This window comes from Pseudophryne corroboree, chromosome 2 (assembly GCF_028390025.1).
Source record: "Pseudophryne corroboree isolate aPseCor3 chromosome 2, aPseCor3.hap2, whole genome shotgun sequence".
Lineage (NCBI taxonomy): Eukaryota > Metazoa > Chordata > Amphibia > Anura > Myobatrachidae > Pseudophryne > Pseudophryne corroboree.
This window is the reverse complement of record NC_086445.1, coordinates 442,280,319-442,308,019: the sequence shown is the minus strand read 5'-3', so window position 1 is coordinate 442,308,019 and position 27,701 is coordinate 442,280,319. Positions and strand designations below refer to the sequence as shown.

General features: G+C 47.3%; 1 protein-coding gene across 8 annotated transcripts in view; it reads left to right on the top strand.

Annotated features, from left to right (window-relative positions):
• Positions 1-27,701, top strand: part of NF1 (neurofibromin 1) — a 738,710-nt gene that overhangs the window by 36,566 nt on the left and 674,443 nt on the right. For 7 of the 8 annotated variants that reach the window (XM_063953661.1, XM_063953657.1, XM_063953654.1 and 4 more), the window contains exon 1: positions 15,152-15,333. The exons of the other annotated variant lie outside the window; for it this stretch is intronic. In XM_063953661.1, the coding sequence (XP_063809731.1) occupies positions 15,274-15,333 (60 nt within the window). In that variant the 5' untranslated portion in view covers positions 15,152-15,273. Of the gene's footprint in view, positions 1-15,151; positions 15,334-27,701 lie in introns of those variants that run through there. 8 annotated transcript variants of the gene reach the window in all.

The following is a 27,701-nucleotide window of genomic DNA, read 5'->3' as shown; positions in this document are numbered from 1 at the left end:
TACTGCGGTATAAGTCCAGTCCAGTGGTACTGCGGTATAAGTCCAGTCCAGTGGTACTGCGGTATAAGTCCAGTCCAGTGGTGCTGCCATATAAGTCCAGTCCAGTGGTACTGCTGTATAAGTTCTGTCCAGTGGTGCTGCTGTATAAGTCCAGGGGTACTGCTGTATAAGTCCAGTCCAGTGGTACTGCCATATAAGTCCAGTCCAGTGGTACTGCCGTATAAGTCTTGGGAAACTGCCATAAAAGTTTAGTCCAGTGGTACTGCTGTATAAATCCAGTCCAGTGGTACTGCCGTATAAGTGTAGTCCAGTGGTGTTGCCATATAAATCCAGAAGTACTGCCGTATAAGTCTAGGGGTACTGCCGTATAAGTCCAGTCCAGTGGTGCTGCCGTATAAGTCTTGGGAAACTGCCGTATAAGTCCAGTCCAGTGGTACTGCTGTATAAGTCCAGTCCAGTGGTACTGCCGTATAAGTCCGGTCCAGTGGTGTTGCCATATAAAGGTGCTGCCGTATAAGTCCAGTGGTGCTACCGTACAAATCAAAGGGGTACTGCCGTATAAGTTCTGGGGTACTGCTGTATAAGTCCAGTCCAGTGGTACTGCCGTATAAGTCCTGTCCAGTGACGCTGCCGTATAAGTCCAGGGGTACTGCCTTATAAGTCCGGGGTACGTCCATATAAGTCCAGTCCAGTGGTACTGCCGTATAAGTCCAGTCCAGTGGTACTTCCCCAAACACTGCAACTCAGGACCATCATGTGGCCTCTCCTCACCTCTGCCTTGAGAACACCAGGACCAATGCCTACTACTTCTCTGTCCAAGAACATCATGACTGCCCCCAAGACTACCCCTCAAGCTGAGCAGGGAACTGAGGGGCGTGCGCATCAGGACCAGATTTTGCTGGTTCAGTTCCATTGGACATTAGTGTGCACTCCACATTCTTACACCCACCCGCACTGCTCCCCACACTCTCACACCCACCCGCACTGCTCTCATGAGACCAGGACATTTATCATTTTCACAAATTAATGTTTTCCTGCAAATGTGTCTTTCTCTTCTTTCTTCTTACACGGTACTTTCCCCCCACTGTGTGCTATTCCTGTAATGTGTACCTCCATTGGTTGCACACCCTGCCAGCAGTAACCTACACAGTGCGCCTCACATGGCTGCCTCGGATGGTTCCTCCATGGGCAGGGTGTGCTTCATTTGGATCTTTCCATGCAGGGTATAGCATACTCCTACACTTGTGTCAGTTTTCCCGTGAATGCATTTGTCCCTTGTTTGGCTCATCTCCCACTGTGTAACCTTCGTAGTGCGCCCAACATGGCTGCCTTATCTGGTAAACTTGTGGATGGGATGAAAAATACATGGACCTGATGGTTTTATTGGAACCCTACTCTGACCCTAAGGACTCTGCAATCTCCCCGTGTTGTGTTCTCTTCTAGGGGTGGACTATTCCACCCTGGGTAATCCTACGCAGAGCGCCTAAGATGGCTGCCACACCTGGTACCTTGTGAGGGTGGAATACACAACCCCTGGAGGTTATTACCCAAAATGCTTACACCAACCCTGCATTATGCTTTCTGTCTTTATTGTCTGTGTGGTTTATCTTTTGATGTAATACTTAAATCTTCTGTATTATGTGCATTGTTTGAGTTCTAGTTGGCGCCGCGGATGGCTGCCTCGGTGCTGCTCTGCCAAGCAGCCTTTGTGTTTAGTCCTACGTGTATAATATGTCTAATATGTTGAGTCTATTGTACAGTTGCAATGTGCAGTATCAACTCATACGTGTAATGTGTGTAATGTATGCTATGTTCTTCCCCCTTCGTATGCTATGTATTCCCCCTTCATGTTGCTGCTTGGCGATGCATTGTACCACAAAGAATTCCTAGTGTACGTGAGTACACCTGGCCAATAAAGCTGATTCTGATTCTGATATAAGTCCAGTCCAGTGGTAGTGCCGTATAAGTCCAGTCCAGTGGTGCTGCCGAATAAGTCCAGGGGTACTGCCGTATAAGTTCAGTCCAGTGGTGCTGCTGTATAAGTCCAGGGGTATTGCTGTATAAGTCCAGTCCAGTGGTACTGCGGTATAAGTCCAGTCCAGTGGTACTGCGGTATAAGTCCAGTCCAGTGGTGCTGCCATATAAGTCCTGGGGTACTGCCGTATAAGTCCCGTCCAGTGGTACTGCTGTATAAGTCCAGTCCAGTGGTACTGCCGTATAAGTCCAGTACAGTGGTGTTGCCATATAAGTCCAGTCCAGTGGTGTTGCCGTATAAATCATGGGGTACTGCTGTATAAGTGTAGTCCAGTGGTGCTGCCGTATAAGTCTAGTGGTGCTGCCGTATAAGTCCAGGGGTACTGCCGTATAAGTCCAGTCCAGTGGTACTGCCACATAAGTCCAGTGGTGCTGCCGTATAAGTCCAGGGGTACTGCTGTATAAGTCCAGTCCAGTGGTACTGCCATATAAGTCCAGTCCAGTGGTGTTTCCGTATAAGTCATGGGGTACTGCCGTATAAGTGTAGTCCAGTGGTGCTGCTGTATAAGTCCAGTGGTGCTGCCGTATAAGTCCAGGGGTACTGCCGTATAAGTCCAGTCCAGTGGTGCTGCCGTATAAGTCCAGGGGTACTGCTGTATAAGTCCAGTCCAGTGGTGCTGCCGTATAAGTCATGGGATACTGCCGTATAAGTCCAGTCCAGTGGTACTGCCGTATAAGTCCAGTGGTGCTGTCCTGTGCTGTATATTATTTACTTCAAATAAAGGGGTTATTTATATTTAATATTTTTTACAGTGTTTGCCCTGTGTGGTGTAGGGGTATGCTCTCCTGTGCCGCATATTGTTATATAACTCCAGAAAAATAATGGAGAACAAAAATTTGGAGGATAAAATAGGGAAAGATCAAAAACCACTTCCTCCTACTGCTGCTGCTGCCGCTGCTGTTGTTGCTGCTGGGAGTCGATCGTCATCCCAGAGGGGAAGTCAGAAAACTACTTGTACTACTTCAACTAAGCAATTGGCTGTCCAACAGTCATTTGCGAGGAACATGAAATATGACAGCATTTATCCTGTTGTAAAGCGGATAACTGAGGCCTTGACAGCTATGTTGGTGTTAGACGTGCGTCCGGTATCCACCATTAGTGCAGTGGGATTTAGACAATTGATGGAGGTAGTGTGTCCTAGAGATGTGCACTTGAAATTTTTCGGGTTTTGTGTTTTGGTTTTGGGTTCGGTTCCGCGGCCGTGTTTTGGGTTCGACCGCGTTTTGGCAAAACCTCACCGATTTTTTTTTGTCGGATTCGGGTGTGTTTTGGATTCGGGTGTTTTTTTCAAAAAACCCTAAAAAACAGCTTAAATCATAGAATTTGGGGGTCATTTTGATCCCAAAGTATTATTAACCTCAAAAACCATAATTTCCACTCATTTTCAGTCTATTCTGAACACCTCACACCTCACAATATTATTTTTAGTCCTAAAATTTGCACCGAGGTCGCTGGATGACTAAGCTAAGCGACCCTAGTGGCCGACACAAACACCTGGCCCATCTAGGAGTGGCACTGCAGTGTCACGCAGGATGGCCCTTCCAAAAAACACTCCCCAAACAGCACATGACGCAAAGAAAAAAAGAGGCGCAATGAGGTAGCTGTGTGAGTAAGCTAAGCGACCCTAGTGGCCGACACAAACACCTGGCCCATCTAGGAGTGGCACTGCAGTGTCACGCAGGATGGCCCTTCCAAAAAACACTCCCCAAACAGCACATGACGCAAAGAAGAAAAAAAGAGGCGCAATGAGGTAGCTGTGTGAGTAAGCTAAGCGACCCTAGTGGCCGACACAAACACCTGGCCCATCTAGGAGTGGCACTGCAGTGTCACGCAGGATGGCCCTTCCAAAAAACACTCCCCAAACAGCACATGACGCAAAGAAGAAAAAAAGAGGCGCAATGAGGTAGCTGTGTGAGTAAGCTAAGCGACCCTAGTGGCCGACACAAACACCTGGCCCATCTAGGAGTGGCACTGCAGTGTCACGCAGGATGGCCCTTCCAAAAAACACTCCCCAAACAGCACATGACGCAAAGAAAAAAAGAGGCACAATGAGGTAGCTGTGTGAGTAAGCTAAGCGACCCTAGTGGCCGACACAAACACCTGGCCCATCTAGGAGTGGCACTGCAGTGTCACGCAGGATGGCCCTTCCAAAAAACACTCCCCAAACAGCACATGACGCAAAGAAAAAAAGAGGCGCAATGAGGTAGCTGTGTGAGTAAGATAAGCGACCCTAGTGGCCGACACAAACACCTGGCCCATCTAGGAGTGGCACTGCAGTGTCACGCAGGATGGCCCTTCCAAAAAACACTCCCCAAACAGCACATGACGCAAAGAAGAAAAAAAGAGGCGCAATGAGGTAGCTGTGTAAGTAAGCTAAGTGACCCTAGTGGCCGACACAAACACCTGGCCCATCTAGGAGTGGCACTGCAATGTCACGCAGGATGGCCCTTCCAAAAAACACTCCCCAAACAGCACATGACGCAAAGAAAAAAAGAGGCGCAATGAGGTAGCTGTGTGAGTAAGATAAGCGACCCTAGTGGCCGACACAAACACCTGGCCCATCTAGGAGTGGCACTGCAGTGTCACGCAGGATGGCCCTTCCAAAAAATACTCCCCAAACAGCACATGACGCAAAGAAGAAAAAAAAGAGGCGCAATGAGGTAGCTGTGTGAGTAAGCTAAGCGACCCTAGTGGCCGACACAAACACCTTGCCCATCTAGGAGTGGCACTGCAGTGTCACGCAGGATGGCCCTTCCAAAAAATACTCCCCAAACAGCACATGACGCAAAGAAGAAAAAAAAGAGGCGCACCGAGGTAGCTGTGTGAGTAAGCTAAGCGACCCTAGTGGCCGACACAAACACCTGGCCCATCTAGGAGTGGCACTGCAGTGTCACGCAGGATGGCCCTTCCAAAAAACACTCCCCAAACAGCACATGACGCAGAGAAGAAAAAAAGAGGCGCAATGAGGTAGCTGTGTGAGTAAGCTAAGCGACCCTAGTGGCCAACACAAACACCTGGCCCATCTAGGAGTGGCACTGCAGTGTCACGCAGGATGGCCCTTCCAAAAAACACTCCCCAAACAGCACATGACGCAAAGAAGAAAAAAAGAGGCGCAATGAGGTAGCTGTGTGAGTAAGCTAAGCGACCCTAGTGGCCGACACAAACACCTGGTCCATCTAGGAGTGGCACTGCAGTGTCACGCAGGATGGCCCTTCCAAAAAACACTCCCCAAACAGCACATGACGCAAAGAAAAAAAGAGGCGCAATGAGGTAGCTGTGTGAGTAAGATAAGCGACCCTAGTGGCCGACACAAACACCTGGCCCATCTAGGAGTGGCACTGCAGTGTCACGCAGGATGGCCCTTCAAAAAAATACTCCCCAAACAGCACATGACGCAAAGAAAAATTAAAGAAAAAAGAGGTGCAAGATGGAATTGTCCTTGGGCCCTCCCCACCCACCCTTATGTTGTATAAACAGGACATGCACACTTTAACCAACCCATCATTTCAGTGACAGGGTCTGCCACACGACTGTGACTGAAATGACGGGTTGGTTTGGACCCCCACCAAAAAAGAAGCAATTAATCTCTCCTTGCACAAACTGGCTCTACAGAGGCAAGATGTCCACCTCATCATCATCCTCCGATATATCACCGTGTACATCCCCCTCCTCACAGATTATCAATTCGTCCCCACTGGAATCCACCATCTCAGCTCCCTGTGTACTTTGTGGAGGCAATTGCTGCTGGTCAATGTCTCCACGGAGGAATTGATTATAATTCATTTTAATGAACATCATCTTCTCCACATTTTCTGGAAGTAACCTCGTACGCCGATTGCTGACAAGGTGAGCGGCGGCACTAAACACTCTTTCGGAGTACACACTTGTGGGAGGGCAACTTAGGTAGAATAAAGCCAGTTTGTGCAAGGGCCTCCAAATTGCCTCTTTTTCCTGCCAGTATAAGTACGGACTGTCTGACGTGCCTACTTGGATGCGGTCACTCATATAATCCTCCACCATTCTTTCAATGGGGACAGAATCATATGCAGTGACAGTAGACGACATGTCCGTAATCGTTGTCAGGTCCTTCAGTCCAAACCAGATGTCAGCATCAGCAGTCGCTCCAGACTGCCCTGCATCACCGCCAGCGGGTGGGCTCGGAATTCTGAGCCTTTTCCTCGCACCCCCAGTTGCGGGAGAATGTGAAGGAGGAGATGTTGACAGGTCGCGTTCCGCTTGACTTGACAATTTTGTCACCAGCAGGTCTTTGAACCCCAGCAGACTTGTGTCTGCCGGAAAGAGAGATCCAAGGTAGGTTTTAAATCTAGGATCGAGCACGGTGGCCAAAATGTAGTGATCTGATTTCAACAGATTGACCACCCGTGAATCCTTGTTAAGCGAATTAAGGGCTCCATCCACAAGTCCCACATGCCTAGCGGAATCGCTCCGTGTTAGCTCCTCCTTCAATGTCTCCAGCTTCTTCTGCAAAAGCCTGATGAGGGGAATGACCTGACTCAGGCTGGCAGTGTCTGAACTGACTTCACGTGTGGCAAGTTCAAAGGGCAGCAGAACCTTGCACAACGTTGAAATCATTCTCCACTGCGCTTGAGACAGGTGCATTCCACCTCCTATATCGTGCTGAATTGTATAGGCTTGAATGGCCTTTTGCTGCTCCTCCAACCTCTGAAGCATATATAGGGTTGAATTCCACCTCGTTACCACTTCTTGCTTCAGATGATGGCAGGGCAGGTTCAGGCGTTTTTGGTGTTGCTCCAGTCTTCTGTACGTGGTGCCTGTACGCCGAAAGTGTCCCGCAATTCTTCTGGCCACCGACAGCATCTCTTGCACGCCCCTGTCGTTTTTAAAAAAATTCTGCACCACCAAATTCAAGGTATGTGCAAAACATGGGACGTGCTGGAATTTGCCCATATTTAATGCACACACAATATTGCTGGCGTTGTCCGATGCCACAAATCCACAGGAGAGTCCAATTGGGGTAAGCCATTCCGCGATGATCTTCCTCAGTTGCCGTAAGAGGTTTTCAGCTGTGTGCGTATTCTGGAAACCGGTGATACAAAGCGTAGCCTGCCTAGGAAAGAGTTGGCGTTTGCCAGATGCTGCTACTGATGCCGCCGCTGCTGTTCTTGCGGCGGGAGTCCATACATCTACCCAGTGGGCTGTCACAGTCATATAGTCCTGACCCTGCCCTGCTCCACTTGTCCACATGTCCGTGGTTAAGTGGACATTGGGTACAACTGCATTTTTTAGGACACTGGTGAGTCTTTTTCTGACGTCCGTGTACATTCTCGGTATCGCCTGCCTAGAGAAGTGGAACCTAGATGGTATTTGGTAACGGGGGCACACTACCTCAAGAAATTGTCTAGTTCCCTGTGAACTAACGGCGGATATCGGACGCACGTCTAACACCAACATAGTTGTCAAGGCCTCAGTTATCCGCTTTGCAACAGGATGACTGCTGTGATATTTCATCTTCCTCGCAAAGGACTGTTGGACAGTCAATTGCTTGGTGGAAGTAGTAAAAGTGGGCTTACGACTTCCCCTCTGGGATGACCATCGACTCCCAGCAGCAACAACAGCAGCGCCAGCAGCAGTAGGCGTTACACGCAAGGATGCATCGGAGGAATCCCAGGCAGGAGAGGACTCGTCAGAATTGCCAGTGACATGGCCTGCAGGACTATTGGCATTCCTGGGGAAGGAGGAAATTGACACTGAGGGAGTTGGTGGGGTGGTTTGCGTGAGCTTGGTTACAAGAGGAAGGGATTTACTGGTCAGTGGACTGCTTCCGCTGTCACCCAAAGTTTTTGAACTTGTCACTGACATATTATGAATGCGCTGCAGGTGACGTATAAGGGAGGATGTTCCGAGGTGGTTAACGTCCTTACCCCTACTTATTACAGCTTGACAAAGGCAACACACGGCTTGACAAATGTTGTCCGCATTTCTGTTGAAATACTTCCACACCGAAGAGCTGATTTTTTTGGTATTTTCACCAGGCATGTCAACGGCCATATTCCTCCCACGGACAACAGGTGTCTCCCCGGGTGCCTGACTTAAACAAACCACCTCACCATCAGAATCCTCCTTGTCAATTTCCTCCCCAGCGCCAGCAACACCCATATCCTCCTCATCCTGGTGTACTTCAACACTGACATCTTCAATCTGACTATCAGGAACTGGACTGCGGGTGCTCCTTCCAGCACTTGCAGGTGGCGTGCAAACGGTGGAAGGCGCATGCTCTTCAAGTCCAGTGTTGGGAAGGTCAGGCATCGCAACCGACACAATTGGACTCTCCTTGTGGATTTGGGATTTCGAAGAACGCACAGTTCTTTGCGGTGCTTTTGCCAGCTTGAGTCTTTTCATTTTTCTAGCGAGAGTCTGAGTGCTTCCATCCTCGTGAAGCTGAACCACTAGCCATGAACATAGGCCAGGGCCTCAGCCGTTCCTTGCCACTCCGTGTGGTAAATGGCATATTGGCAAGTTTACGCTTCTCCTCCGACAATTTTATTTTAGATTTTTGAGTCCTTTTTTTACTGATATTTGGTGTTTTGGATTTTACATGCTCTGTACTATGACATTGGGCATCGGCCTTGGCAGACGACGTTGCTGGCATTTCATCGTCTCGGCCATGACTAGTGGCAGCAGCTTCAGCACGAGGTGGAAGTCGATCTTGATCTTTCCCTAATTTTGGAACCTCAACATTTTTGTTCTCCATATTTTAATAGGCACAACTAAAAGGCACCTCAGGTAAACAATGGAGATGGATGGATACTAGTATACTTATGGATGGACGAGCGACTGCCGACACAGAGGTAGCTACAGCCGTGGACTACCGTACTGTGTCTGCTGCTAATATAGACTGGATGATAATGAGATAAAATTAAAAAATATATATATATATATATCACACTAGTACTGCAGCCGGACAGGTATATATTATGTAATGACGGACCTGCTGGACACTGTCTGTCAGCACTGCAGACTCCTAAAGTAAGCTACTAGTATCAAGAAGATAGAAAAAATAAAATAAACCACGGGTAGGTGGTATACAATTATGGATGGACGAGCGACTGCCGAGTCCCGACACAGAGGTAGCTACAGCCGTGGACTACCGTACTGTGTCTGCTGCTAATATAGACTGGATGATAATGAGATAAAATTAAAATATATATATATCACACTAGTACTGCAGCCGGACAGGTATATATTATGTAATGACGGACCTGCTGGACACTGTCTGTCAGCACTGCAGACTCCTAAAGTAAGCTACTAGTATTAAGAAGATAGAAAAAAAAATAAACCACGGGTAGGTGGTATACAATTATGGATGGACGAGCGACTGCCGAGTCCCGACACAGAGGTAGCTACAGCCGTGGACTACCGTACTGTGTCTGCTGCTAATATAGACTGGATGATAATGAGATAAAATTAAAATATATATATATATATCACACTAGTACTGCAGCCGGACAGGTATATATTATGTAATGACGGACCTGCTGGACACTGTCTGTCAGCACTGCAGACTCCTAAAGTAAGCTACTAGTATCAAGAAGATAGAAAAAAAAAATAAACCACGGGTAGGTGGTATACAATTATGGATGGACGAGCGACTGCCGACACAGAGGTAGCTACAGCCGTGGACTACCGTACTGTGTCTGCTGCTAATATAGACTGGATGATAATGAGATAAAATTAAAATATATATATATATATATCACACTAGTACTGCAGCCGGACAGGTATATATTATGTAATGACGGACCTGCTGGACACTGTCTGTCAGCACTGCAGACTCCTAAAGTAAGCTACTAGTATCAAGAAGATAGAAAAAAAAAATAAACCACGGGTAGGTGGTATACAATTATGGATGGACGAGCGACTGCCGACACAGAGGTAGCTACAGCCGTGGACTACCGTACTGTGTCTGCTGCTAATATAGACTGGATGATAATGAGATAAAATTAAAATATATATATATATATATATCACACTAGTACTGCAGCCGGACAGGTATATATTATGTAATGACGGACCTGCTGGACACTGTCTGTCAGCACTGCAGACTCCTAAAGTAAGCTACTAGTATCAAGAAGATAGAAAAAAAAAATAAACCACGGGTAGGTGGTATACAATTATGGATGGACGAGTGACTGCCGAGTCCCGACACAGAGGTAGCTACAGCCGTGGACTACCGTACTGTGTCTGCTGCTAATATAGACTGGATGATAATGAGATAAAATTAAAAAAAAAAAATATATATATATATATCACACTAGTACTGCAGCCGGACAGGTATATATTATGTAATGACGGACCTGCTGGACACTGTCTGTCAGCACTGCAGACTCCTAAAGTAAGCTACTAGTATCAAGAAGATAGAAAAAAAAAACCACGGGTAGGTGGTATACAATTATGGATGGACGAGCGACTGCCGAGTCCCGACACAGAGGTAGCTACAGCCGTGGACTACCGTACTGTGTCTGCTGCTAATATAGACTGGATGATAATGAGATAAAATTAAAATATATATATATTTATATCACACTAGTACTGCAGCCGGACAGGTATATATTATGTAATGACGGACCTGCTGGACACTGTCTGCAGAATGCGTTTATAAAAACACCACACGACGAGTGTTTAACTTTTTCAGGCAGACAATCACAATATACTGGTGGTCAGCAGACAATCACAATACTGGTGGTCAGTGGTCACTGGTCAGTCACACTGGCAGTGGCACTCTGGCAGCAAAAGTGTGCACTGTACTTAAAATATGTACTCCTGCTATAACTGCTCCCCAGTCTCCCCCACAATTAAGCTGTGTGAGCACTGCAGTGAGCACTCAGCAGTCAGATAATGATATACAGTATATGATGCAGCACACTGGGCTGAGCACAGATATGGTATGTGTGACTGTGTCACACTGTGTATCGTTTTTTTTCAGGCAGAGAACGGATTCATTAAACTGGTGGCACTGGTCACTGCCACTGGTCACACTATCAGCAGCAAGTAGTACTCCTCCTATATTATGCTCCCCAAAATTTGTGTCTCTCTCTCTCTCTAGTACTATTAGTCACTCTAAACGGAGAGGACGCCAGCCACGTCCCCTCCCTATCAATCTCAATGCACGTGTGAAAAATGGCGGCGACGCGCGGCTCCTTATATAGAATCCGAGTCTCGCGATAGAATCCGAGCCTCGCGAGAATCCGACAGCGGGATGATGACGTTCGGGCGCGCTCGGGTCAACCTGCTCGGCCCCGTGTAAAAAAAGCTGAAGTTCGGCGGGTTCGGATTCAGAGAAACCGAACCCGCTCATCTCTAGTGTGTCCCTGGCACCAAAACCCATCTAGATTCCACTTCACTAGGAAAGTGATTCCCAGACTGTACAGGGACATTAAGAAAAGTGTCCTCAGTGTCCTGAAAAATGCGGTTGTACCAAGTGTCCACTTAACCATGGACATGTGGACAAGTGGAGCAGGGCAGACTAAGGACTACATGACTGTGACAGCCCACTGGGTAGATGTATTGCCTCCCGCAGCAACAACAGCAGTGGCACCAGTAGCAGCATCTCACAAACCCCAGCTCGTTCCTAGGCAGACTAAGCTATGTATCACCGTTTTCTGTAAGAGGCACACCGCTGACAACCTCTTACGGAAACTGAGGGACAACATTGCACAATGGCTTACCCCACTTAGACTCTCCTGGGGATTTGTGATATCGAACAATGGGGGTCATTCCGACCAGTTTTTCGCAGCCGAGTGAACGGGTCAGAACTGTGCATGCATGCGGGCGGCTATGCGCAGATGTGTCGCTGCCGGGCAACGACGAGAATAATGAAGAATAATGAAGAAAGTGTTCGCAGCGGCGAACACAAGAAGATTGACAGGAGGAGGCCAGCCAGGGTTGGCAACTGACTGTTGTCTGGCGTGTCCGGCCGAATGCAGGAGGGATCCTCGCAGGGGGTAAGTCTTGAGCTGTGCACAGACTGCACAAATTTTTTGCTTCTGCAGTCTCTGCACAGCGGATCGCAGCCTCGCACAGCTAATCCCCCCTCCCCTGTAGGCGGCGACTACCTGATCGAAGCAGTGCTAAAAGTAGCCTGCTAGGGATCAGGTCGGAATGCCACCAATATTGCGCGTGCAGTACATCTGGGCAAATTCCAGCACGTCCCATGTTTTGCGCATACAATTAATTTGGTGGTGCAGAATTTTTTTTTTTTTAAATGACAGAGGGATTATGGCGCCGGCATACTGTGCGCCGGGATCCCGACAGTCGGCAACCTGAAGACCACCCGCTGTTTGGGGCCTTGATTTTAAAAGTGCCATCCTGTTTGACACTGCAGTGCCACTCCTAGATGGGCTAGGTGTTTGTGCCGCACACTTGTGTCGCTTAGCTTAGTCATCCAGCTACCTCATTGCTCCTCTTTTTCTTCTTTGCATGATGTGCTGTTTGAGGCCTAGTTTTTAAAAGTGCCATCCTGTCTGACACTGATGTGCCACTCCTAGATGGGCCAGGTGTTTGTGCCGCACACTTGTGTTGCTTTGCTTAGTCACCCAGCGACTTCGATGCACCTCTTTTTTTCTTTGCCTTATGTGCTCTTTGGGGCCTAATTTTTAAAAGTGCCATCCTGTCTGACACTGCAGTGCCACTCCTACATGGGCCAGGTGCTTGTGCTGCCCACTTGGGTCGCTTAGCTTAGTAATCCAGTGACCTCGGTGCAACCTTTTAGCCTAAAAACAATATTGTGAGGTGTGAGGTGTTCAGAAGAGACTGGAAATGAGTTGAAATGAATGTTATTGAGGCTAATAATACCGTAGGATCAAAATTACCCCAAAAATCTGTGCTTTTAGCTGTTTTTCTTTTTCCCCCAAAAAATTTTCCAGATCCAAAACCAAAACCCTGAAATGGTGGTTTTGGCAAAACCAATCCAGGTCCAAAACACGAGCGGGGATCCAGATCCAAAACCAAAACCCAAAACACGAAAAGTGCCCGCCGCACATCTCTACATAACATAATAACCACAAAACCATCCACGTTCCCTGAAGGCCAATGTTGGCAGGTATAAGAATGCACTACATACGTTACTGAATCAGCGCTTTTTAATTGGTAAATTTGTGGAAAAAATATTAAATGAAGTAAACTGTGCCTACCTTTTATCTTTAGGGTCAGTTATGTGGTGATGTACAGTTGTCGTTCTGATTGTCCATATGTTTTATGATTGGCAGCTACTAACACAGGTTTTGACTATCACCATACCTCCCAACTGTCCCAATTCCAGCAGGATAGTCCCGCTATTCGGACACTGTCCCGCTGTCCTTCCCGCGGGTCGCAGTGTCCCGCAGGCGGGGGGGGGGGGGGGCAGTTGGGAGATCCTGTGATCACTGCTGCTCTGATAATCAGCCGGTAATCACTGAATCTAACAGAGCAGGGAGTGAAGCTGGGGATGCCCAGCTGCTCAGCAAGCGCTAGGCAAGCCCCAAAATGATGAAAAACAGGGGTCGTGCAACAAGGTCCCGCCCCTCCTCATGAAGACCAATCTCCTTCTGATGAGCCCAGTCCCCTTTACGAGCGCGGTCGCACTTACGGAACGGCAGTTTCTGCCTGGACTGATTGAACAGTTGGGAGGTATGTATCACTTTGACCAAAATAATGTAATTTGGTCCTAAACCATTAACCCAATGCACCCCTGTAAGAGCCTCAAGCAGGGGCGCATATAGGTGGTCATTCCGAGTTGTTCGCTCGCAAGCTGTTTTTAGCAGCTTTACACACGCTAAGCCGCCGCCTACTGGGAGTGAATCTTAGCATCTTAAAATTGCGAACGAAAGATTCTCGCGATTACACACCTCTTAGCACTTTCTGAGTAGCTTCAACCTTACTCGGCATCTGCGATCAGTTCAGTGCTTGTCGTTCCTGGTTTGACGTCATAAACACACCCAGCGTTCGCCCAGACACTCCTCCGTTTCTCCAGCCACTCCCGCGTTTTTCCCAGAAACGGTAGCGTTTTTCCGCACACACCCATAAAACGGCCAGTTTCCGCCCAGTAACACCCACTTCCTGTCAATCACACTACGATCACCAGAACGAAGAAAGAGCCGTGAGTAAAATTCCTAACTGCATAGCAAATTTACTTGGCGCAGTCGCACTGCGGACATTGCGCATGCGCACTAAGCGGAAAATCGCTGCGATGCGAAGAAATTTACCGAGAGAACAACTCGGAATGAGGGCCATAGAGAGGATGAGGTCCATGTGCAGGCTCCTTCTGTGTCCCCTCCTCTGTAGTCGGCAGCGCTGTAGCCCTGGGCACTAGGGTCACTAGGGGAACCTTGCGCTGTTCCACAGTCTATGCCACATGCGCAGATCTGGACTCCGGAGGGTGAGTATTGAAACAATTGGTGCAGGGTGTGCGATATCAGCCCCCGTGGACGACATGCGCACCGCACACACTGCATCTATTAAAAATACGCCAGTGGCCTCAAGGCACCACAGGGTGCCTAAGCACCCAGTTTGGGAACTATTGCCATACTATTTATTTCAATTTACTTTATCATGTAGTAGTTTGGTTTCTAATAAATTAAGTGGCTACACTACAGTGACATGTACATATTATTTCAGACACACAAGGATACCTTTAAAGATCCACTAAAAGTATCGCTGAAAATTATTTTAAAATGACTATGTAACACAAAATCTTCGATTTTCAGAAGAAATAAACTAAATATAATTATAGCAGCTTTTAATTTCTTCATTTGCAGAAAGGTTTATACACATAATTAATAATGTCAGGATCAGGAACCACACACGCTGTTCTAGCCAGGGATGGGGTTAATACATTCCAGGAGCCAATGTGCCCACCTCCATCCCAGAAACCACGCCCCCTAATCCTGGCCACCCCGCCCATTTCCTCCAATGGCTATTGCGCATGCGCGCCTTCTCTCTAGCAGTCGCGGGGCCGGGCTGAGTGATCCCACTTCCGGTTTGGTGTCATGGCGTCTTTGCGGTGATGGCCGAGGGGAGAGCGCGATAGCGGGGAGGAGGAGAGGAGGGGGCGGCGGGAGGTGGAGGAGGCGGTGGTGGTGGCGGCGGAGGCGGGGGTGGAGGAGGGGAGAAGCGGAGGAGGCGGAAGTAGCAGCTGTTACGGTTACTGTCATCATCATCTCCCCTCTGGCGGCCTGTGATCCCCGGGAAGCGGAGGAAGGGGGAGACCCCGGGCCGGGGCGATGGCGGCTCACAAGCCGGTAGAGTGGGTGCAGGCCGTGGTGAACCGCTTCGAGGAGCAGGTAAATGGCAGCTGGGGTACCGGAGGAATGGAGGAGGGGGAGGAAGGGAGTGTTGCTATGGAGGAACAAGGTGATGATGGATAATGAGGGTCCGGAGCTGTCTCTCTGTACTCACTCATCAGCCCACCCGGACTCAGGTCCCTGGTCTCCGGGTCAGCGTCCTGAGGGCTCCTCACACAGTGCTCATCATGTACCTCCATGTATGTATGTATGTATGTGTGTATGGGCGCCCAGGTAGGCAGTGGGTGTAGTGCTCCTCTGCCCAGTACCCCCTCTCCTAGCAGCCTGAGAGCTGTACATGGAGTATGTGGGTATAACTAGTGGTAAAACTATGTCAGGATATTAGCCATGGCAGCTTGTGTCATGACAGTCTTGTATTGTTGTGCTTGCTAAATATTTCTAGTTGCGAGCACTCTCATTCATTTTGCTCAAGTATTTAGTTGAATTGTCATGTTTTGTGTTCTTTGTTTACATTTGAAGCCTAAATATTCTGTATTTTATCCTCTTTATGTTTTGCTCGAATAAACATTGTATAATGACTTTTGCATTATGTTTGTAACTTGACACTAGCTTATGACATCCATTATATCATCCCAAATGTTACAAATTTACGTTTATCCAATTGGTCGCCCACTATTCTTTTCTGGGTTAAAGTACAATATGTCCTAGTCATCTAAATGAATTAAGTAATGCTTGAAGAATATCACATTTAAGCTTAGAGGGCTGATCCTGCACAGTACCTATCTGAATGAATATTGCATTCAGAATAAAAAGGTTCTTATTTGTAATGGAAAACGCTTGTAATGCATTTTAAGTAAGCAGCATTATTTTAATGTTTACATATACTGTTATTTGTACATACGTTATGAATGCAGCTATATTATCAGTGAGTGTAGTTTAACTGAGCCAAAAGCATGTTGTATCTTCATAGGCAGTAATAGCAAAAGTCCTCCATTCTATTTGAGAGAGGGTGTAGTAGGAAGATGTCTGATTGGGTGCTGTTTTAAATAACTCAAGAAGTCAGTACTGAAATTACATTAAATATATCTATTGACAAAGATTATATTGGGCTTGAAACAGCTGTTGGTACTGTATTGCTGTCTCTTTTATACCTCTGTTCACTGGATCGAAATATTCTGGTATGAAGCATTGACATTTTAGCTATCGCTTGCTGTGTTTATAATTAGCTAGGGACATCCATGAAGTCTGCCTTATTATAGACCTCTGCACAAATTTGGGAGCTCTTGGGTTTAACTTGCTAAGAATGTGGGGTTCTTTTTAATTATAGGAGTACAGTGCTGCCCGAACAGCTGATTCCACACTTATATTCGCTATCTGTGATCACCCTTGAACAAGATATTAGCTGTGAAGAACATAATGGGCGGAATTAAATTGTTCTATTGCATCTGATTCCTGTCTAGTGCCGTGAGATTCAAATGTTTTTTTTTTTATTACATGCAAATCGTGCCCAGTTAGCTGCGTAAAACTGCTGAACTCTCAAAGTGCTGGGTGTGACGCAGAAAGTACAGTTTGGGTGCCCAAATGGATCACTTTTCACTCATTTCAGTTTAGTACAATTGAATTGCTCCATCGAGCTACCGGCACTGCTAGGGAAAATAATTCCACCCAAATGATTCCCATAATAAGCGTCCATATGAGTGCCAGTGACTGTCTAGCTCTACAAATTAGTGTCAGCCTTTTTTTTTTTAAATTCCCGCTACATGGGTAATGTTTTTTATTAATTTTTCTAAGGTAGGCAGAGATTAGAAATCTTTAACTGTTTGTCATGTATTTTTAAAGATCCAGACTTCATTATCACTAATATTGTACTCTTAAAATCCCAGATTATTTTGGCGCACCGTTCCTTTAGTAATGCATTTGTGCTTGTACATGTAAGGACAAATCATGCTGGCGATTGTTTCTGAGCTATGTCCCTGCTCACATGCTGCATCTCAGTCTCTTCTTGTTGGCGCTCTTACCCCAGCCAGCACACACTGGGCCCAAAGGAAGAGCAGCTCCTGGGTAAGGTGTGTGGGTTTGAAGTTGTCTGTTGTAATGTATCTATTGAGTTAATGTCACGGTGACTTTCCGCGATGGCATAAAAGTACTACTGTGGCTGCTCATGTAGGGTTGGGTATGGATGATCCGCATTCTACACTGTACTTGAAAACTATGGGGTTAATTAAATTGAATCCAAATTGAGTAGCGCTGGGAAGGATGTCCCGGTTCTATTTAATTCAGCGCCCTGTTTACTCTGACTAGTGGATTTCTGCCTGTATATACCACCTGGGGTGTGAACAGGCATCTGACAGAACTAGTGCCGTGCAAACAACATCGTTTCGGGGGACTTGTACCTCAAACACCCAGTTTGAGGTGCATGTACGGGCAGTCTCCGACAAAGCAGTGCACTGAATTGAATAGCACTGGTACCTCCTTCCCGACGCTATTCAATTCACAAATTGAATCGCCCCCTAAGTTTTGAATTGACCAGCAATAACCTATGTGAATTCTCTTCAATTTTCTGAATTTGTTTTGTAAAGTGTTGCATTTAAATGAAGGTAAAAAGTTAAACTGCCTTCCCAGATCAATGTGCGTTATAACTTCCTTCATCTTTTTCATTTGATGTTAGAGGCAGATGAGGGATAACGAATAAAAAAATAATGAAAAAAAATTCTTGGAAGAACTGACATCTAAAATGTAGAACATTTTTATTTGCATTGTAAAAATACAATAAATTGTAATTCAATGAAACTTGCACACTGATACACACTACACCTTTTGTACTCCCCCCCCCCCACCCCCCCCAACACACACGCACGCGCGCGCGCGCGCACACACACACACACACACACACACACACACACACACACACACACACTGAAACCATATTTAAACAACACATTTTAAGCTGGGTACACACTTAGACAATATCAGTACGATTTGCCGTGTTGGAAACAACAAATCGTGCTGATTGTTCCAGTAGGTCATATGCAATATCGTATGCGACTCGGTGCTGTGTAATGAAGATAGGAACGAGATGTCATCCATTGCATCGCTTAGTTTGTACCGGCAATCTGGCGATGTGTGGGGCAAAGGGACAGTACCCTGACCATTGGCCCGATAGCTGGTCGTCCTAGTGTGTACCCAGCCTAAAGGGGGGTGCACACCTATCACAGACAGCTCAGCACACATCTCTACCCCAGCTCAGCGCGATGTATGCTAAGCGAGGAGGGCGCTCACTTCACACAGCACTGAAGTGAGCGACCTGCTAGATTGAGCCTGCATGCAGGCTCAGTCTAGCACCGGCGATAGCTATCGCTGTGGACATGCACACGGAAAGATATGTACTTAATTTCTAAGCAGTCTAGTCAGATTGCTTAGAAATTAAGCACTGATCTCTCCGTGTGTACCCCTCTTTAGTTTACAAGTTCAGTAACTTTTATTCTATTTGTGCACTATATAGTATCTTGTTGGACTTATTCCACTGAACAAATTGAACAGATTAGGATTATGATCAGTGGGCCTTGATTCTGATGGGGGGGTACACACGGGGTGACTTGTGCTAAGTGATCTGGGGGGGTCATTCCAAGTTGATCGCTCGCTAGCTACTTTTTGCAGCCGTGCGAACGCATAGTTGCTTCCCACTGGGGAGTGTGTATATTTGCTGTGCAAGGGAGCGACCGCATGTGCAGCCGAGCGGTACAAAAATAGTTTGTGCAGTTTCTGAGTAGCTCAGTACTTACTCAGCCCTTGCGATCACTTCAGCCTGTCCGGGACCGGAATTGACGTCAGACACCTGCTCTGCAAACGCTTGGATACGCCTGCGTTTTTCCAAACACTCCCAGAAAACGGTCAGTTGACACCCATAAACGCCTTCTTCCTGTCAATTTCTTTGCGATTGGCTGTGCGAATGGATTCTTTGCAAAACCCATTGCCCAGCAACGATTCACTTTGTACCCGTACGACGCGCCTGCCCATTGCGCAGTAGTGACCTGATAGCAGTGCAGTGAAAAACAGCAGCGTGCGATCAGGTCAGAATGACCTCCTAGGTTAGCACAGGTCGCTCAGCACACATTACTATACACACAGCGATGTGTGCTGAGCGATCTGTGGTAACCAGTGTCCTTTATGCACATGCTTTGCGATCTAACTAGTTCTTGCCTGCATGTTTGAATGATCTAAGACGGCGATAACGACACGAGGGGCCGTGCATCGCTATTGCTATGGAGCATACACATGGAGCGATTTGTGCTTAATTTCTAAGCGATGTAGACAGATCGCTTAGAAAATAGGTAAAAATTGCCCCGTGTGTACCAGGGACGTGCGGTGAGCTAAATGCGTCAGAAGGCACTGGTTAACCCCAGAGCCAGATTTACATGCAATATATGATCCAAAGGGTACATGTGGGCATTATACACAGGTGCAGCATTATAAACTCCTGGAAATCTGGTGAGTTTTGATTAGAGATGTGTGGAAAGGATACACAGGTGAGGCACTGCCTCACCTACCATATACTTTTTACTCCAGAGTTTGGGTTATAAAAATTATTAGAATAATGCAAAGAAGATATTTCAAACAAATTATCAGTATTTTTCATATATTTTATTCAGTCAAAACTCTGGTTTAAACGTAAGTATGACAGGTAAGGCTCTGCCTCACCTCATCGCACGTCACTGGTGTGTACCCCCCATGAGTTGGGATCAAAGTAAGAAAGAGCAAGCAGCTGTGCATCTTGGGAAAACCATGTGGCACACTGCAGGTCGGACAGATTTAAAATGTGCAGATGGATTTAGATTTGGGAGAGGTGTGTCCAAACTGAGATCTGAATTGCATTGTAAAATAAAGCTGCCCAGCATTTGTGGTCTGCATGCAAAAGTAACCCGTATTTACCCTGCAGATTTTTTTTTTTTCAATATGTATTTGCACCCATGGCTTCCTTTCTTCCTTCCTTCCGCGATATATTACTTAGTCAAATTTTATATAATCAAAATATAAGCACCATGAGGGAAATCAGTGGTTTTTCCCTGCTGCAATTAGATTGCGCCCTGCTACAACTAGATTGCGGCCGGGGGTGGCGGTGTTCACATTTCAGCTCGCAGCCTCTTTGTATTGGTGAGCTGAAATGTGCAATAATAGTGTTCACTCTAGGATTTTTTTAGGGCAGGGTGCTGAGCATTGAAGAGGGCACATTTTTATTTTGAAGGGCACATTTTTTTTATGTGATGCTTTGCGCACAAAGCACAGCGCATGTTTATAGTTTTTGTACATACATTTTGCCCTTAGTAAATAATATACTCATGCATACATATAAGACACTTAACATCTGTACTGAGAAACATACTGTATATGTCCAGTCTTCTTGAAAGATCGGCTGTAGCATATACATAAGTAGATAATTATAAATGTCTTTTCCAGTACTGAAGTAGTTATAAACCGTATGTGTTATAAAAAAGAAAAGTTAAACAATGGGTTAAAATATATAGGAAAAAAGTAAGTCTGTTCTACTAAGGAAATACTGTAAGCAGTACATGCTCACTGCTTACCCTGTTCTTTCCCTCTTTATTATAGTACATGCTCACTGCTTACCCTGTTCTTTCCCTCTTTATCAGAGTGCTGTGTTACTTACAGTGCCTCCTCTGCCATCCAGTTGGCTAAAGATAGAAATTGTGTTCCAATTTCAGAGGTGGGCAAGGAGTAGACGACAACATTGTAACATGCACTCTGACTGTTGCATTCTGTATACAAGAGGGCGATTTATGGTCCTGCAGGGTGCACTGAAAAAGGGCAGGGTGCTTTTTCACACTTCAAAAATGGGCAGGGTGCAGCACCCTGCTGAAACAGGAAAAAAAAAAAAAAAAAAGGAACACTAAATAAGTTGCCACTTCGTGCGTCCCAATGGGAGTTTATGTAGAACTTTAGCCGGATTTAGCTACTTTGCATGGCTAAACACGGTACTTCTTTGGCCCACAAAATAATTGAATATATAATAATATATATATTATACACACAATCAATATGCAGCTAGTCAAAGGGGGCGACTTGGTTATTTTAGTGCCTGTCACTTTAGATGGTGCAATATTCAATTGTTCTGGTGGTGGGCACCCATTGTATTTTTTGCACATGTTGCACCCAGATATGTACATGGAAAACAGGCCCAAACTGGTCTGCCAAGGGCTGGAATGTTGGGACCTCTCAAAAAAAATAGGGTTCCCCCTCCTGAATGACATCCAGGTGGCTGTAGGTGCAGGGTTAATAGTAATGTAATAGTTAATAACATTGTTTTAGGCAGCCTACAAGTCCCATAAAGCCTGCCCCGGTATGATACTACTTGGAGAACCCACAAGTGCTAGCGTGCCTGGACATCAAGAGCCTTCTGGTGCCTGTAGTCCACCTGTAAATAAAATATCAAAATAAAGAAAGTACATGGACACTAAGGGGTATATTCAATTGAAGTCGGATTCATTTGTCGGAATGGATCCGACCTAGCCTATTCAATGGACTTCTCAATTCGACCTTTACAAAAGTCGAACTGAGATGTGGGGGGAGGCACGGGCAGATGGGGGAGAGCAGCACTACAGCAGCAGCTATGTAGCCGCTGCTGTAGCGCTGCTCTACCCCGTCTGCCCGCGGCTCCCCCCTGTCACAGCGGCCGCTCCGTCCCCCCTGTCACAGCGGCCGCTCCGTCCCCCCTGTCACAGCGGCCGCTCACGGCAGCGTTCACCCGGCTCCAGCAAGCGAGGTCTCGCTTGCTGGAGCCGGGTGGACGCTGCTGTGAACGGCAGCTGTCCTCCAGCGCTGCTCACCCCGTCCCCGCCTCGGCTCTCCCCATCTCCGGCGCTGCTGTCCCCATCTCATTCGACTTTTTTTTAAAGTCAAACTGAGATGGTCGAGAAGGGGGCCAAAACCTTTCGGTTTTGGCCTTGTTTTCGTCACAAGCGCGTGGATCAGCAGCTATTCCGACGAGCCAAACATGAGGAACTAGCCCTGAATGTGACCGGGTCACTTCCAGTCATGCTCCCATGCTTGCAGCCAATCAGTGCTTCCCAATTCATTTCTATGGCACCCCTTCAAAAGAACAGTCCATCATTTTTCCAAGATGCTTACATGGCCATGTAAAACCAAACATCTGTACTGAGAAAAAATAAGAATTTACTCACCGGTAATTCTATTTCTCGTAGTCCGTAGTGGATGCTGGGTACTCCGTAAGGACCATGGGGTATAGACGGGCTCCGCAGGAGACTGGGCACTCTGAAAAGAAAGATTAGGTACTATATCTGGTGTGCACTGGCTCCTCCCTCTATGCCCCTCCTCCAGACCTCAGTTAGGGAAACTGTGCCCGGAAGAGCTGACATTACTAGGAAAGGATTTGGAATCCAGGGTAAGACTCATACCAGCCACACCAATCGCACCGTACAACTCGTGATAACTATACCCAGTTAACAGTATGAACAATAACTGAGCCTCTCTCAACAGATGGCTCATACAATAACCCTTTAGTTAAGCAATAACTATATACATGTATTGCAGAGAGTCCGCACTTGGGACGGGCTCCCAGCATCCACTACGGACTACGAGAAATAGAATTACCGGTGAGTAAATTCTTATTTTCTCTGACGTCCTAGTGGATGCTGGGTACTCCGTAAGGACCATGGGGATTATATCAAAGCTCCCAAACGGGCGGGAGAGTGCGGATGACTCTGCAGCACCGAATGAGCAAACTCAAGGTCCTCCTCAGCCAGGGTATCAAACTTGTAGAATTTTGCAAAAGTGTTTGATCCCGACCAAGTAGCAGCTCGGCAAAGTTGTAAAGCCGAGACCCCTCGGGCAGCCGCCCAAGAAGAGCCCACCTTCCTCGTGGAATGGGCTTTTACTAATTTAGGATGCGGCAGTCCAGCCGCAGAATGTGCAAGCTGAATCGTGCTACAGATCCAGCGAGCAATAGTCTGCTTTGAAGCAGGAGCACCCAGCTTGTTGGGTGCATGCAGGATAAATAGCGAGTCAGTTTTTCTGACTCTAGCCGTCCTGGAAACATAAAGTTCCAGGGCCCGGACTACGTCCAGCAACTTGGAATCCTCCAAGTCCCTAGTAGCCGCAGGCACCACAATAGGTTGGTTCAAATGAAACGATGATACCACCTTAGGGAGAAATTGGGGACGAGTCCTCCATTCTGCCCTTTCCATATGGAAGATCAGATATGGGCTTTTACATGACAAAGCCGCCAATTCTGACACACGCCTAGTCCAAGCTAAGGCCAAAAGCATGACCACTTTCCACGTGAGATATTTTAGCTCCACGGTCTTAAATGGCTCAAACCAGTGGGATTTTAGGAATCCAACACACGTTAAGATCCCAAGGTGCCACTGGAGGCACAAAAGGGGCTGAATATGCAGCACCCCTGTAACAACGTCCGAACTTCAGGCAGTGAAGCCAGTTCTTTTTGAGAGAAAAAGGGATAGGGCCGAAATCTTGGCCTTTATGGATCCTAATTTTAGGCCCATAGTCACTCCTGACTGTAGGAAGTGCAGGAATCGACCCCCCTGGAATTCCTCTGTAGGGCCTTCCCGGCCACACACCAAGCAACCTATTTTCGCCATATACAGTGAAAAAGTCTTGCTGTCACGTCTTTCCTAGCCTTTATCAGCGTAGGAATAACTGCATCCGGAATGCCCTTTTCCGCTAGGATCCGGCGTTCAACCGCCATGCCGTCCAACGCAGCCGCGGTAAGTCTTGGATCAGACAGGGTCCCTGTTGCAACATGTCCTGACTGAGAGGCAGAGGCCATGGGTCCTCTGAGAGCATTTCTTGCAGTTCCGGGTACCGAGTCCTTCTTGGCCAATCCGGAGCAAAGAATATTGTTCACACTCCTCCGTTTATTACAATTCTCAGCCCTTGGGTCTGAGAGGAAGAGGAGGGAATATATAGACCGACTGGAACACCCACGGTGTTACTAGTGCGACCACAGCTATCGCCTGAGAGTCCCTTGACCCAGCGTAAAACCTTTTTTATCTTTTTATTGAGGTGGGACGCCATGTAGTCCACCTGAGGCAGTTTCCATCAATTTGCAAAACTGCGTGAAGACTTCCTGATGAAGTCACCACTTTCCCGGGTGGAGGTCGTGTCCACTCCCGGAATGAACACTGCTGACAGTGCGCTTACTTGATTCTCCGCCCAGCAAAGAATTCTGGTGGCTTCTACCCTCGCCACCCTGCTCCTTGTGCCGCCCTGGCGGTTTACATGAGCCCCTGCGGTCTGACTGGATCAGAACCGGTTGGTCGCAAAGCAGGAACTCCGCTTGACTTAGGGCGTTGTATATGGCCCTTAGTTCCAGGATATTGATGTGAAGGCAAGTCTGTTGGCTTGACCACAAACCTTGGAATTTTCTTCCCTGTGTAACTGCCCCCCACCCTCGGAGGCTTGCATCCGTGGTCACCAGGACCCAGTCCTGAATGCCGAATCTGCGGCCCTCGAGAAGGTGAGCACTCCGCAGCCACCACTGGAGAGACACCCTGGCCCTGGGGGATAGGGTGATTAACCGATGCATCTGAAGATGTGATCCGGACCACTTGTCCAGTAAGTTCCATTGTCCTTGCATGGAACCAGCCGAAGGGGATGGCCTCGTATGATGCCATCATCCTTCCCAGGACTCGAGTGCAGTGATGCACTGACACCTGTTTTGGTTTTCAATGGATTCCTGACCAGTGTCATGAGCTCCTGAGCTCTCTCTATCGGGAGATAAACCCTCTTCTGGTCTGTGTCTAGGATCATGCCTAGGCGAGGCAGATGAGCTGTAGGAACCAACTGCGACTTCGGAATATATAGAATCCAGTCGTGTTGCCGTTTCACTTCCAGAGAAGGTGATACGCTGTCCAGCAACTGCTCTCTTGATCTCGCTTTTATGAGGAGATCATCCAAGTATGTGATAATAGTGACACCTTGCTTCCGCAGGAGCACCATCATATCCGCCATTACCTTGGTGAAATTGGTAATGACAATCCCGTACCGCAATTCTGAGGTACGCCTGATGAGGTGGATAAATGGGGACACGAAGGTATGCATCCCTTATGTCCCGATTCATTTCAGGCTTGCAATGACCGCTCTTAGCGATTCCATCTTGAACCTGAACCTTTTCAGGTATATGTTCAGGGATTTTAATACAATACGGGTCTAACCGAACCGTCTGGTTTCGGGATTATAACATGGTCGAATAATAACACCCTCTTGTTGAAGGAGGGGACCCTTGACCACCACCTGTTGAAGATACAATTTACGAATTGCAGTTAACACTGGCTCCCTCTCTTGGGGGGAAGCCCGCCCGGTCCTCGGTGAGGGGGCATCTTCTCACAGTCCAGCCTGTATCCCTGCGATACAATTTCTATTGCCCAGGGATCTAACAGGGAGTGAACCCACTTGTGGCTGAACTTACGAAGGCGTGTCCCCACCGGGCCTAGCTCCGCCTGTGGAGCCCCAGCGACATGCGGTAGATTTTTGTAGAGGCCGGGGAGGACTTCTGTTCCTGGGGACTAGCTGTGTTGTACAGCTTCTTTCCTCTGCCCCCGGCTCTGACAAGAAAGGATGCACCTCAGACTTTCTTGTTTCTTTATTTGAAAAGCTGCATTTAATAATGTCGTGCTTTCCTAGGCTGTGCAGGAATATAAGGCAAAATATCAGAATTACCAGCTATAGCTGTGGAGACCAGGCCTGAGAACCTTTCTCCACACAATCCTCAGCCTTCCATATGCCTCTTAAGTCGGCATCATCTGTCCAATGTATATTGTACAGGACACGTCAAGCAGAAATCGACATAGCTTTTGTCTCTAGGACCCAGTATACTCATATCCCTTTGGGCATGCTTTATAATTATATATCTATCACTTAAGACAGCATTTTAAAATATTTATATGCATACTAGGGTCACAATCTCTGCTGATAAGGTACCTGTCCACGCTGCCACAGCGCTATAAACCCATGCCGACACAATCGCCGGTCTGGGTAGTATACTAGAATGTGCACACTATCTGCAGGATCCCTGAGAATAGCTAGTGCAAACAGGACACCCAAGGGGAAGATTCTCAACACATCCTGGCCCTAGTGGGGAAAGGATACAGCCTGAGAATTCTCTTGTGGGAAGCTGCCGTCTCTTGTCTGGAGATTCCCGCTCTTTTTCCTCATGAGAGGAGGGAAATTTACCTCAGCATTCTTCCCCTTAACATGTGTACTCTCGTGTCAGGGACAGATGAGTCATTAGTGATATGCCAATCATCTTTTATTCCAATAATCATATATTGAATATCTTTTAGCCCTCTTGGCTGTAACTTTGCATTATCGTAGTCGACAGTGGAGTTAAACTCCGTGTCGATACTTTGTTATTTTGGATAGTGAACATAGAGAGACTCTGAAGGACTCTGTGACATAGGGACAGACCAGGGTAGATTTCCTTTCTGTTCCCTAACCTTTTGTGCAATAATTTTACCTCCGCACTTACACATATCCAAACAGGTGTCGACGGAGACACCCTCCCACATACATATCCGCTCTATCACCTCGTTAGAGGAGCCTTTTACCTCAGACATGTCGACACACGCGTACCGACACACCACACACACAGGGGATGCTCTATTTGAAGATCGTTCCCCCACCAGGCCCTTTGGAGAGACAGAGAGAGAGTATGCCAGCACACACCACAGCGCTATATAATACAGGGATGTACACTATACTGAGTGATTTTTTCCCCTATAGCAGCTTATATACACAGTTTCTCTATCGTCCTAAGTGGATGCTGGGGTTCCTGAAAGGACCATGGGGAATAGCGGCTCCGCAGGAGACAGGGCACAAAAGTAAAGCTTTTACAGGTCAGGTGGTGTGTACTGGCTCCTCCCCCTATGACCCTCCTCCAGACTCCAGTTAGATTTTTGTGCCCGGCCGAGAAGGGTGCAATCTAGGTGGCTCTCCTAAAGAGCTGCTTAGAAAAGTTTAGCTTAGGTTTTTTATTTTACAGTGAGTCCTGCTGGCAACAGGATCACTGCAACGAGGGACTTAGGGGAGAAGAAGTGAACTCACCTGCGTGCAGGATGGATTGGCTTCTTGGCTACTGGACATTAGCTCCAGAGGGACGATCACAGGTACAGCCTGGATGGTCACCGGAGCCTCGCCGCCGGCCCCCTTGCAGATGCTGAAACGAGAAGAGGTCCAGAATCGGCGGCAGAAGACTCCTCAGTCTTCTTAAGGTAGCGCACAGCACTGCAGCTGTGCGCCATTTTCCTCTCAGCACACTTCACACGGCAGTCACTGAGGGTGCAGGGCGCTGGGAGGGGGGCGCCCTGGGAGGCAAATGAAAACCTTTTTTGGCTAAAAATACCTCGCATATAGCC